Here is a 14106-nt window from a genome sequence, read left to right as displayed (position 1 = left end):
TACCTGGAACACGGGAAGGATTCCCTCTTTCTGCTTTGTATGGGAAGCCTGGCTGACCATCTCTCAAGAAAGATTCTATTCTTCCTCCTTGGCTTGGTAAAAAGGAGTAAGAATATTTAAATAAAAGGTTAACCATGAAGCTGAGACCTTTAGATGGGTAAGAGGAAGACGGTCCCCAAAGTGACGTTACTATGGAAACTAGAAGGGAGGGTTCCAGTGACTACATGGCTCTCCTCCGCAACGGTTTGTAAATCTCCCTATGGATCCTGAGCTCCCGGGAAGGCAGCCATCCTAAGACATTAGGAACAGACTGTGTTTCCCATTGCACACTCCTCCCTCCTGAACTAAGCAGAGAATGGGAATCTGGTCTGCTGAGTTGTGTGGATATGTCGGAGCTAGTCCGCTTCGTCACATAAAGTCACATGCCCGACTGCAGAACTTTACTGAGATTCTTGACCAAGTTCTACAGATTAGGTTCTCATTTATGTCTTAATATCTAAGACTTAACAAAAAGTTTTTCTCAAGGGATATATTTCATAAGATATCGCAGGGAATCAGCAAAAGAGAAATATACACCCTGACATATTGGGTCACACTTTATGATTAACAGAAGAATAGAGACTATGGTCTCATAACATCCCTGGTGAGGAGGCTGAGCACATGGTCCCTGTTCCTTTAGATGAGGAATCTGAGTTTCAGACAGCACAAGAACTTGCCATAAGGTTATGACCCAGAGTCCAGGAGCTGCCTCTCACTCATACAGACCCAATTAAAATGCAATGTAGACCCAATTAAAATGCAGTGTAACTTAATCAATCCATACGACTCAAAAGATTAGAAAACAGATAATAAAACTCAGAACAACACACTGTCAACCAAATGAGCCTAAGATTAAAAAACAAACCTTTAAGACATTTGTTATCTTCATTCGATCAAATTGAAGCCTTTGCTGTTGTCAAATAATTAAAAGGTTTTCTGCTTCATCGTTTTTCCATCAACAGTATAAGCCATGGTATCACTGGATCATAACAAAGTGATACACTTTGGGAATTGGTAGGAATCAAGAAAGATCACAAAAAATAAAATCAGCTTTTGCTTTCTATTAGCTATAGTGAACTTTTTTTTTTTTTTTTTTTGTCTTTTTTCGTGTCCGGCAACGGATCGCAACCCTCAGTGTCGCGCCCGCACCTCGCGCCCGCACCTCACTCAGCCAGTGAGCGGGAACCGGTCTGTATGTGGGATCCGAACCCTCGGCAGCAGCGCTCCCAAGCGGCGCACTGTAGCAGTGAGCCACTGGGCCAGCCCTATAGTGAACTTTTAATTGAAGAAATAAATCATGTTAGCAGTTTGTGATGAATATTGACCCTGAACCTAATATATTTTTTTAAAGGCTCAGTAGAAACACAAAAATAAGTTTAGTATTGTGTAGTATATATTGGAACATACGCAGTGCAAACAAATACACTAAGCAGATTCAGAATTTAGAAGTTCCAAGAAGCTGGGAAACATTTATAATTGATTAACTAAGGACAGAGGAAAATTTAAATCACTGAACTACACAAAAGCTTCCCACTCAATGCTAATTCTGAGCTGGAACAGGTAATGCCACTACTACCAGGGGACCTGTGGGACCCCACACAGCCAATGACCATACCGGGTATAGAGAAAGCCTGGGACAGTAGTTACATGAAAGAGGGCAGGGCTTCTGGATGCCACATGCAAGGCCAGCTGTGCCTTGGAATCACACACAGTCTACTGTGAAAGACAATCAGCTCTTTTGGTAAAAAGGTGGTGATGTGAAGAAAAAAGAAGCAGCTGCTGAAATTAAAGTGCCAGGGGAGTGAAGCTTCAGTATAAAATAAACTGGAGTTTCACAGGTTTGCTAAAACAGCCTGGCATGGGAACCCAGACTTTGTAGAATGTGAGGGCCAGAGGCCCTGAGGGACCATTCTATTTTATTATACCAACAATAATCAGAGTAATGGCAGCAGCTGCCATTGATCATGCTCTGAGGGACAAGTTTAGTGGTCACCATTGAAGTCCTTGAGCCACCTGAGGAGGTAGGCATCTCCATGTGACAGAGCAGGGAAGTAGAAGCCAGAGCCCTGTACTCATATGAGTCACAGACAACTTGAGGGATAACAACAAGGTGAACACCCCTGAGGTCTCAGCTGATACGAACATAATGAATCAAATGCATAAAACACACTTGTCTGTTTCTTTCCTTGGTGTTGTAAGGGGTGCTCTTTAATGAGTAATTGCTTCCTTCAATCCAGTCGAAAATGTTTTGAAACAGAATGCAAACTTTTTTAAAAAAAAGTTTCCTAATTTAAAAACAAAATATTGGAATACTGGCTGGTTCAAAAACAACTGGTCGAAAATGTTTTGAAACAGAATGCAAACTTTTTAAAAAAAAAGTTTCCTAATTTAAAAACAAAATATTGGAATACTGGCTGGTTCAAAAACAACTGTGCTTTTTCCATAATTCTTTCCAACCTAGAAGAGACCAGCAATCACACCTAGGATACAATGAGTTTCATTAGTTTGAATGTGGGTAGAAAATAAACTTGAAATTAACTAAAGTTTGATCTTTTTGCTGCAAAATAAGCCAACGCTTTCTCCTGTGAAAAGCAGAAATAGACTACAGGTTGTGCATACCTAATCTGAAAATCTGAAATGCTCAAAATCAATACTTTCTGAGCATCAACATGATGCTCAAAGGAAATGGTCATTGAAGCATTTCGGATTTTTGGATTAAGGATGCTCAACTGGCAAGTATTCTGCAAATATTCCAAAATCCAAATGAAAAAATCAGAAATCCAAAATGCTTCTGGGTCCCAAGCATTTGGGATAAAGGGTACTCAAGCCTGCAGTACACACATGCTTTGAGCTGCTCCCTTAGCAGGGGGAGTGGCAAGTGGAGGCCCCCAACAGGCGTTCACGGAAGGTCTGATCCAGGTGGGGACAGAGCCATCCTTTTTGTTTTTTTGACGTGGTCAGACTTTATTCCAAATAGACTGCTGGCATACTGCCTTCACTGTTTGTGTGCGTGAAAGGCTGTGTTTTATAAATATACTCCACATGGAATTTGACTCTGTCAATGTATATAGGGGAAATGTTGGCAGGAATCTTTTCATGCTTCTGGTTAGTGCAAGAATCAACATGCCCAGGTTAATGGGGCAAGGAGTACTATTTTCATTATTCTCAACCTGTCCTACCAGTTTTTCTTTCTCTTTTTTTATTATAATGCTCAAATCTAAGAATAGCTATGCTGTTTTCTTATTTGTTCTCTTTCAAAAACAAAGCAAGCCCACAAACCAAACTCAAAACAGATGTTAAGCTGAAAATGACTGTGAATGCTTTCCTTTGTCAACGTGGACAGGCAACTTAGAGTGCGCTTTTCACAGTGAGAATTTTACACTGGCCTTTGTTTAAAAGAGACAACATAGCTCTGTCAGCACATCTGAGTTCGGTTAAGAAGGGTAGGAACTTGTGGAATTTCCAGTTGTTACCTTAAGAATTTTCAATAGCAGCAGCAGCAAAATGTTGTTTTAACAAATTATAATTTCTACTAAGTAAATGAGTCAATAACAAGTATCTGGGTAAAAAGGGACAGCTGGAAACTAAAACAGGATTTCATTCAGCCACGATGCAGGCAATAAATAAAGCCAGTGCTATTTAAAATAAAATCTGCCCAGCTGCAATTACACTGCAGTTGTGGCGTGAAAGGCTGTGAAAAGGTTAGGGGATTTAATTACTAAGCTAGTTCAGATTACTAAAATCATAGCTTATGTTGGCAAGCCACAGTGGCTCCATACACTAATCCATCTACTTTTATAATATTTACCCCCTATTTCTGGAGCTCCAATTTCTGGCTGAGTATTTGAAATTACACCAATGCTATAGTAAATGGAACACTAGTAGGACAGTCACAGGTTCTATGCCAATGAGAAAAAAGACTTAAAAACCAATCTCTATCACTATAGTTTCCAAAGAGCTGCCTGTCTCTTAGGCTCATCTTGCCTGTAAACCTGTAATATTATCTTCAGACTAAAAGGTGAGTCAAACATACCCATGTGTCATTATATGCTTTAGAGGTAGTTATCAGTTTACCAAATGAATGCCACCAGATCTAAATGCTAAATTCTCTTGGCAGGCAATTGCTTTACTTCAAAACACGAATAGCTTTTAGAGTGGTTCTCACTAAGGGGTGTTTGGAAATGTGTAGGGGCATTTCTGGTTATCACTATGTGGGGGGTGGATAGTAAATGGTGGCAATTAACATTTAGTGGCAGGAACCAAGGATGTTAAACTTCCAGAGAAGGCACAATACTGCCCTAAATGCCACGAATGACCCCATGGAGACACCCTATGCCAAGATCCATAGGATTTTAGACAGAGAAGCCCTCTAGACCAATTCTCAAAGGACTGAATATTATACCATGGGCAAAGTGAAATGACAGTCCAGGTCACCTTGGTCAATTCTTTTCCTTAACATAATACTGCTGTTCTATCAACTGGACACACACAGTGTCCTTCACCAGAAATGGGAGTTTAAACTGTGAGTTCATTACTGATCCAAGACTGAAGAACTAGGGCCAGTGGACAATCACCAAAACTCAACTAGCTTTCAAGTAACATCAGTTCTAAACAAGCAGCACAGATGACGGAGAGACTAAGTTAATCTGAGTTAACTCAACTCAGACAAATAGATGGGGATACGAGAGACAGGAAGAAAAACAAACCTGCAGCAACAAAAATACACAGAAATAAGAGAAACAATTTCAATTTAATTATGGGTCTAGAGACTATATTGCAGAAAAATACCAATTGACTTTCAATATATACTATATTGAAATAGCCACCACTGATTAAGCTAAAAAAAAAAAATGAACTGAGAGAGGAACACAAAGATATGCATTCACTTCAATTTATCTCATTTTGCCTGAGTTAATAACAACACGCAGATTCTCTCGTGTTTATGATTCAGGAGCACATGAAAGAGCAGCATGGTAAGAAAAATCAATTTTGACAAAATGTCCATGAAGAACTGAGAGAGGAACACAAAGATATGCATTCACTTCAATTTATCTCATTTTGCCTGAGTTAATAACAACACGCAGATTCTCTCGTGTGTATGATTCAGGAGCACATGAAAGAGCAGCATGGTAAGAAAAATCAATTTTGACAAAATGTCCACAATAAAGAGCTATGAGATTTACAACCAAAGTAATTCAGTGCATCTTCTAACACATGATTAAAGGAATGAAAATGTAGCTAAGAAACACGAAATACGAATCTGATGTGAATGGTAAAAACTAAAATGACAAATCAAATGAAGGTGGGTAATGTCAATAAAAAAGCAAAAGGAAACCGATGAAGAACAAATCATTTTTTAAAAGATTATAATTCCTAATAAAATTATGTCATGAGACGTGATGCAGTAACATCAAAATCCTAGATGACATAGAATGCCATCTTTTTTCCAAATATAGCTAATTGTCAGAACTAGAGTTTTCCAGAAGCACTACGAGAAAAGGCAGTCTAGGCTGTGCCAACACCAATGATAGCCTGTGTCCACACCACCCACTCCCAACAGCCCACACGTGCGGAGCCTCGCTGCAGGCTGGGGAGACCCTCTGCAGACATGTTTCAGAGTCCATGAACCATAAGTACTGTGAAGACAGAGTAAGGAAATAGAGGGATTAAAGCCAGATCTCCCAGTAAAAACGGAGCCAAATAAAAGCGGCAGCCTTACCCAGGTTGTAGTCTTTGTGTTATGGTCAATGAAGAAGGGCCGGCCGTTTGGAGCTATCCTCATTTCCCAGCCGGGTGGCAAGAAGCTCTGTGTGACTTTGTGTTGTGGTTTGGGGGAGTTGTAGGGTGATGGCTGTGGGGACTGTGGATTGGAAAGGGTGTCTTTCACAGCCCGACGGACAGGGGAGTCCTTGGCACCCTAAGGAATAACAATGAGCATTAGAACTCTTTATCATGTCCTATTTCAATGTGTCAAAATGTACCTGGGTGTCGTAGGAAGCTCCTCATGGGAGATGGACAAGGGGGAAACTCCTAAAAAACCTGTTTCTGTTATTCAGTCTAACTCCACATTTTCTTTCTGTTGGTTAAACACACAGCAATATTAAGTACCTATAACCACCATCCTTTTGGTAGCCACTCAGCACGTACCAAAGATACTGTTCCTTATCACGCATTGTGGACAGAGATTTTATATAGAGTGGAGGAAAATGTGCCCCTGCTCTTTATGAGCTCACAGTCTAACGAAGAATAGATTGGCAAGTGCTAGAGCACAAAAAGGAAAACCTACATCAATGGAGACAACCACCTGGAATGACACAGTTGTTACCCATAGCATTTACATACAGTACGGAAGAGATATCACCCATTTCCACTAAGCATCCTAACCCAGGCTGTGGGGGAACCCACAGCTGTCTCTAAGACACACAGTCAAGTTTAGGATTCAAATGTTTGCTCTTTGGCTTCTCTGACTCTTCGACATTTGTGATTTTAAGGGATGGCACTAAAACAATACAAACAGGAGAGAGAGAGCCAAGTTGATACCCAGCAATGACTGAGAGATGAAAATACGCATCACAAACACGTATGCCTGTACAATGAAAGACCCTGCAGTCAAAAGGAAAAAATAAAAAAACATGACTGAAGCAACAGCTATGCTTTACAACTCAATATAAGCATCAATATTTGAAAGTTATTATGCGATCCTAATGACGTAACAGGCAATAAGGAGCGAAACACAACAAGAATGGTGAAAGGTCTGAAAAGAATGCCCACGTCCAGCACAAGTCACCACGGCCTCAGCCAAATGAGAATGAGCGCTGGAGGGGGAAGGAGGGGAGTCCAGGAGCATGAACGGGGCGAGACAGAGAAGCGTGGAGTAAGGCCGCAAAGAACACCATTGCCACCAACACAACGACTGATCAGAGAGAGGAGGTGGCTGCAAAACGGAAGTCAGAGCTGAGAGAGAAGAGAGAATGAGGAGTCACAGCACAGCAGTGAGCCCAGTTAGGCGAGGCAGCCTTCTCACCTCCAGCGGGGCAGATAAAGTTACTGTTGGCGAACTGAGGCTACGGGGCCGGCGGATCTGAGGCTCGATTAGATGGTTGTTACTGTTGGTGGCTGATCCGGACGCACCATCTTCTGCAAGCTATTTTGGAGGCAAAAACAAGTTAGCTTCATACGAGGATCTCCCTGTGTGTGTGACTAGGAGTGTGAACCCAAACACTACCACAAACAGCAATAATGAGAGGTCTGGCCTATTTAAAGCGTGGAGGAAATAATTAAACATAATAATGGGGGAAAGGATGGGGAAACACATTCGAGGGAAATAAAAATGAATCACTAGCCCAGCGTAAAAACTAGCCTCAGAAAACAAGGGGGGACGGGGAAGAGGCTACACACTGCAATAGGTTCTTGCTTCGAAAATATCTCTCACGTCACATTTTAAAAATGTATCTAGGGATGGACTGATCTTAGGATCAATTTCTCCCTTAGGCCACGACTATACTTAAAAGTGATGCATGTTCATCGTGAGCAAACTTTTTTTCACGGGTCTTTCAGAACAATACATAAAACGTCAGGACAGGAGGTAGGCTGTATACATTTGGGCTTCTACCGCCTGCGATTTTAAGTCGTAGAGCGATCTTCATACCTGCATGATAGGTCGAGTCCAAGTGGTGGTTCGATTGTTATGATTGACATAGTATGTGCGTCCCTTAGCATCTTTCCTTTCTTCCCAGCCTGAAGGTAGGCCCGGCGTGGTATGTACATAGGCCACTGATGGCTGTTTGTGCAAGAAATCATTATTATTTAATAACTTGCATTTGTTTTCTGATCAGTTTAATAAAGTAACATACACCCGGATAATTACTTTTTCTAGACAAAGTAAATTAATTCTGCATGTACAGAAAACATCTCAGAGAGTGTCTAGAAGACAGCAATAGATTTCCAACAGCTTCAAATCTACTTTAAGATGAACCCCGCACAGCTGTGGGGTCCAAATTCTCACAGAACGTGGTTCTAAGACCATGTCGTCTTACATATAAAGAGCAGGTGCTCAGTGGCTAGCAGAGACCAGGGGGTGGGGGGAAGTGAAAGGAGGGAGAACAGGAGAGGGTGGCCAACGGGCACGAAAATACACTGAGACAAGAAGAATCAGCTCTGATGTTCTACTGCACAGCAGGGTGACTGTGGTTAGCAGCTAAGTTTTGTATATTACATAAAGCTAGAGGAGAGGTTTTTGAATATTTTCACCACAAAGAAATGATAAATGCATGACATGATTGATACTTTACCCTGACCTGATTATTATACAACATATATATGTATCAAAACATCAGACTGTGCTGCATAAGTGCTCACCATTACGGTGTCAAAAAAAATTTTTTTTAAGGGTCCTTGCTAAAGTGATCATAGGAAAAGAAAAAAAATATTATAATCTGTTCTAGTTACTACACTTTACTGCCAAGCTATGTAGAGCTTAAAGGCATTTCAAATTGCCCAATGTTACTGTCTATGTGAGGGATGCTCTGAATATTTTTTCCTCAACATATTTGCTCTGGGAATGTTCTTCTAACTTAGTCCTACATTCGTCCATCAGCTTAGGATCCTTATGCTAGAGCTTTCAGGGCAAAATTTAAAGACCCAACAAAGAGCCCCTTCTCTAGAATGCTTGCACTCACACAGTGGTAATATAATCCTGAGGAATACCCAGGACATCTGTGTGCCTCATCTCTGGATGTCCCCTGGCAACCTGAGGTAAGAATTCCCAAGAAGCCTCATATCCTAGACTGTGTTTACCTCAGTTTGCTGATATGGAGCGTGTCTCCTTAAAGGGAAAATGAAGCACAGGCAGTTTCTGGGTTTACAGACATGTCCAATGTAGAGTGACTATATTTGCATGGTCCAAATTTGATCCCAAAAGGATTCCTGAGACACTTTTGCTTATGAGAAACAGTCTGCGAAATTTAGTCTGGATGGAGAAATTTTGGAATGGCAAGGCTGTGTCAAGGACAGCTAGAAGCAACGGAATGCAAGCTGGAGGTCAGTGCTGTCCCAGGAGTCCTGGATGTGGGGATGCAGCACGTAAGGTCTGCACCCAGGAAAGAGGGCTCTAAGCGGGGGAGAGGCTCAGAAGCAAGATACCAAACACAGGTAGCAAGGCTCCTGGCAGAGTGTGAAAGAAATGAGAGCCCAGGCATTAGGAACCACCTCTTATGTGACGCTACAAAGGGAAGTTGCTGCTTTTTTGGGTGTTCCTTTCCCTAATGAGGATCTTCTCCCAACCCTCCAGGTATTTTAGCAAGTGTCGTTTTCTTGATAGTAGGCTGAGGACATCAATCTTCTTATAACCCAATTTCTTCCTGTCCTTATCCCATCTTTTCTGTTCACTACCAACATGTGCCTTGGTGAAGAAGGTCATAGTCAAAGAGCCCCCAACAGATCCCAGGGCCATGTATTAGAGAAAGCATGATCAAGGACGTTGTAGGTAATTTGGGGACTCCATCTAAAGAGCTCAATATTCTATTATGCTTAACAGCACAATCCAGAGAAAAATTAACTTCAAATTAATCACGCAGTAGCTGATTCAGTGGTTATTTCTATATAATGTTTGCCAGACAAGGCAAGATTATGTGTAAAAAAACCTTCTTCTAAACAAACAGAAACCATTTCCTTGACATTTTTCCATATAGAGTCCAAAAGGCTCTGTGAAGATAATTCCATGTCTGTGACCACACAGCACGCTGGATCCAGGTGTGGAGATTTAGCAGCTACGGAAATATAAACAACACATGGACTTAATCTTTTCATGAATATTAGAGACAGAGAAATTACTCCACAGCCTGAATAAGCTCTTCCTCCCTTCTTCTCCAACTGTGACACCAACACGAAAGAGCTATCTCCAGGCTACTTTTATCTGGGCCCTCTAAAAATATTCTCGGCTAAACTAAGTAATCCAAGTTGTAAACTCAGTGACCAATTTGTCTTTTGGGCAAAGTATGTGCTATCAGGTTTTAGCCTACTATTGTTAATGTGACAAAAATACCTTGGCTAAATGGAATATTAAGTGGAATTTGTGATTTTTCCCCCTCCCTGGTGAGTTATATTTTTGAGAGAGGCAATCAGACATGTCCTCAGAAGTCAGTTCTGGAAACCTATAGTACATTTTTACAGTTACTGCATTCCTGGAAAGGTGACTGATTAACTAAAATCGCTTGGATGTGTCATAGATAATCTCAGAATTGAATTCTAAAGCTGTATAGATTCCAGAAATCAGGTTACTTTCACAGATCCACAGTTAACAGGACTAATCAGTTCATGGAAAATTAGGAATATAATAGAGAACACTGAATTTGATTAAAATGTTCATTCTCCCTTCTATTGAGAACTGGGCTGACAACCTGTAATTTAGTTACATTTATGTGAGATGGTGTTTATAAAATGCTTCTTTACAGCATTATCTCCAAATGACCACGTAGAACCAGTGCTGATGATTCCATTTGTGACTCAAAACCCTGCCTCCCACCATACAGGGCTAGTGAAGGCAAGGACTCAGCTTCCAGAGACAGACTGTGGAAGAGGCCCAGCCTTGAGCCAAATCAGGCGCACATGCATGTGTGTGCGTGTGTGTACGTTCCTGCTATCTCAGAAACAGGTTAACAACTGCCAGTGAGCTGAATTTAACATTTACAGCTTTTCATCTGTAGATTGACAACATCACTGTTTCACAATGCCAAACGGCCACTGACTAGAGCTTCATTCCGTTTCTTTCATTAAAATGAAGAACTTGACTGTGTTTACACTGCAAGCTTCCATATTCTTTTAAAAATAACCATCACAGATTCTCCAAGACTCGCTCAAACCCTGGAACCTCAGTATATTTTTAGAATATACACAGCAAAAATCAAAAGGACTGTGCTATATCCGTCCTTTTATCTCACAGAAAGGGTCTGCTGTTAATCTAAGGATTGTGTGTGGCTTCTCAGGTGAGAATCAGGGCCTGTTCATTAATACCATAGGAATAAAAGCACTAACAGACACACAGGGATGGTTACTACAACACAGTGCACAGAGCCAAAATGCAAGGGAAGCTGAATGTCTTTCAAAGTAGGAAAATTATATCAATTGTGGTGCATTCACATCACTGGATATTATGTAATTATTAATATGTCTCAGAAGGAGAATGACCATAAGTTGGGGGGGGGGATCAAGTTGCTGAGTAATATGTACATAAAATGTCATTTTTCTATAATAAAACAGCACAATGTGTGTGCATGTGTATACACACATATGTTTGTAAGAGCACAGAGGGAGGAGTGAGATGACACAGCCCATGGAAGCTCCGCCCTGGGGCAACACACTTCAGTCGGGGGATGTGGAGAGGGTAAGGAAATAAGGTGCCAAAGTGGGGAAAACCATGTTAGGAGACAGACTTGGAGAAGAGAAAGTCAAGAGCACTCGTGAGAAAGGACGTGGAAGAGAAACAGATGTGATGCTTTCAAAACTGTCTAGGTACACAAAACATAAAGCATGAGAGTAGTTGAGACATTTAGGAACTACAATTGCCAAGTCTTTAAAAATCAAAATCCAACCCAAACCCATATTTTAACTTATTGATGGCGAGGGGAGAGTACAGGCAAGAAGACAAGAAAAAGACAGTCTTAAGAGCCACATGGGATCTTTCAGATGTATCACTGTGCTGCCAGGTGACTCTTACCATGGAGTCTGGTACTATAAAAATTCAGTTTATTGTGGTATTTACTAAGTCAGTTATCACAATACACTCCAATGCTAAAATCAGGTTCCTAGGCCATAAAATGCAAAAATAAGTGATACATAGAAGATGCTCATCAGCAGTGAATTCTACTAAAATTTATTCATGAAATGATCTTGTCTACCTTGCAACTCTAATACTCCCACAGAAATTATCAGTGCTAATTCATTTAGAACTCTTTGAATGCTACTGGAGGCTGAGCCTGGTTCACCCAACACGAAACCACTGCAGCTCAATACCTTAAACTGAGCTGATCATTACTGATTGCCAATTTGATTTTCCTCTGTACAATGCTGAACATTAAATTCTAACAATATAACTAAATTGTTCCTTTGAATCATCAACATCCTTCAGAAAATCAGCAACTGTGTATGTAAAGTTATTCACAAGTAATAAGCAGTAACAGCAACCATAACAAAGGAGAGACAATAAGGAAAATTCTTCAAATAGCTATGGCAGCTCAAAGCATGAACTATAAGCTAGCCTGACTTTAGGGATCAAGTAGAAAAGAGGAAATTAAAATACATGGAAAAATCTAAGTTACCCACAAACATGAAAACTATACATTATGCAAAATAATGAATAATAAGAATAATAGACACTTGGCTTAGATCACCACCAATCTTTCTAGGCCATTTAAATATTTTCATTATGATCCCAACGCCAGAATTACATGAACACACTTGTTCTTTCCTGTGAGTAGAGTCTCTGGTGGCAGAGAAAGGTCACTGGTTATTGCTGAAGTCACAGAAAGTGTGACCCCAAGTTAACAATGTGGAATGGGAGACACACAGCAGAGGCCAGCCACTGCACAACCACGAATCACACGTACAATCTCATGCGATTCCTATGGCTTCTCTGGTAATCTTCCAACTAAATTATTTCAGCCAAGCACTCCAACAAAAAGGAAAAGCTTATCTAGAGTACAAACACTAAAAGGCAAAAATAAATTCTAAACGGTCAACTTAACCGAAGCTTAACCAAACTTAGCCAAAGCTTGATAGTACTCTTAATAAAATCACACAGGACTAAAAAAATCATTCTATTTTACCCAGTACCTTTGAACAATCAGAAAACGGGAAGTTTAAAATAAGAAATATGTGCAGATCTGTAGCACAAAGAAGCTGATCTTACTAAACAAAAAAAAGAGGGCATTCACCATTATACAAAATATTAAAACCACCCATAGACTTTTGCCATTAATGTCTGATAAAGTGCATCATTACCGTTGGCTCCTCACCACCTGTGACAGTTGACGAACGTGCTCTCCTAGTAGGGGCACTGGGCTGTTAAAGGATAATTTACATCAGTGAAAAATGCACTTAGGGCAATGACCACTGCTCACTGAATCAGCAATCACTGCTGTAGCAGCGCAGTAAGGCAGGTGATATGAGAGCAGAATCCTTGGAATCCACCCTCTCCAAGCAAAGCCCAGCAGTCACTGATGACCAGCAGCAAGAGAGAAGCAGGGACCCCCAGGCCACCCAGAAAGGTTCAGGCTGCACCCTGGACCTGTGTGAACAATGACAACCTTGAAAAAGTGAGATGTCTTGTTCAAGAAAAACGGAAAGCAGCCTGGTTTTGTCCCCACTGTCAAATAATCAGCAGATTCTTACACCTGCCAAACTCAAAACTCAAGTAAGAGGCCACTGGTGAGCAGTGAGTTCACAGCATTACAGAATATAAGAAAGAGGGAGAAACTCCCAGTTTCCAGGCAAGTGAGCTCTCCAGCAAATAAAATTGACACTGATTTTGAAAAGGAGAGAAAGTGCCATTAACTCATCAAAGAAAAATCACAGAATCATTAGGTTGAGAAGGATCCCATCAATCCATCATAGCTGATTGTTCTGTTTTGGGCAAGCCTGTACTGAAATCACTCCAGAAAGGATGCTCTTGTGAAGCTTATTATTAACTAGTGTATTCCGTGCAAGTCACAACTAAACCTATTATCCTGACTGCTTACTAAACTAGTATACTCATTAAATCATTTTTTAAACCTAAAAAACTAAAATCTAGGCAAAAACATCCTTTGAAGCCAAGCAAAAAAGTACATGATAGGGAGGACACTGTGATTTTGAAAACCTTAAATGCACTTTTTTTTCTCTTCACATTCATATACAATGAAGCATTAGTCATAAAAATGAACAAGGATTTGTAGCAATAAAAAAAGTGTTCATGGTCAAATATCAAACTGAAAATGTTAAACCACATAATACTTTCACCTTCAAAAGAAGTAAAATTTTTGTAAAATTTCTTATTTTTAAGTGTACACCAAACATTTCCCAAGGCAGTTCTGG

At 40.5% G+C, this 14106-nt stretch overlaps 1 protein-coding gene across 5 annotated transcripts in view; it reads right to left on the bottom strand.

Moving 5' to 3' along the window:
* Positions 1 to 14106, bottom strand: part of NEDD4L (neural precursor cell expressed, developmentally down-regulated 4-like, E3 ubiquitin protein ligase) — a 233534-nt gene that overhangs the window by 43425 nt on the left and 176003 nt on the right. For 3 of the 5 annotated variants that reach the window (XM_008570210.1, XM_008570211.1, XM_008570209.1), the window contains 3 exons: positions 7688 to 7819; positions 7064 to 7183; positions 5759 to 5956 (listed from right to left, as the gene is read on the bottom strand). The exons of the other annotated variants lie outside the window; for them this stretch is intronic. In XM_008570210.1, coding sequence (XP_008568432.1) covers positions 5759 to 5956; positions 7064 to 7183; positions 7688 to 7819 — 450 coding nt within the window. The remainder of the gene's footprint in view (positions 1 to 5758; positions 5957 to 7063; positions 7184 to 7687; positions 7820 to 14106) is intronic. 5 annotated transcript variants of the gene reach the window in all.

Source organism: Galeopterus variegatus, unplaced genomic scaffold (genome assembly GCF_000696425.1).
Source record: "Galeopterus variegatus unplaced genomic scaffold, G_variegatus-3.0.2 Scaffold582, whole genome shotgun sequence".
NCBI lineage: Eukaryota > Metazoa > Chordata > Mammalia > Dermoptera > Cynocephalidae > Galeopterus > Galeopterus variegatus.
Note: the sequence above shows the minus strand (reverse complement) of the source record. Positions and strands in the feature narration are given on the sequence as shown.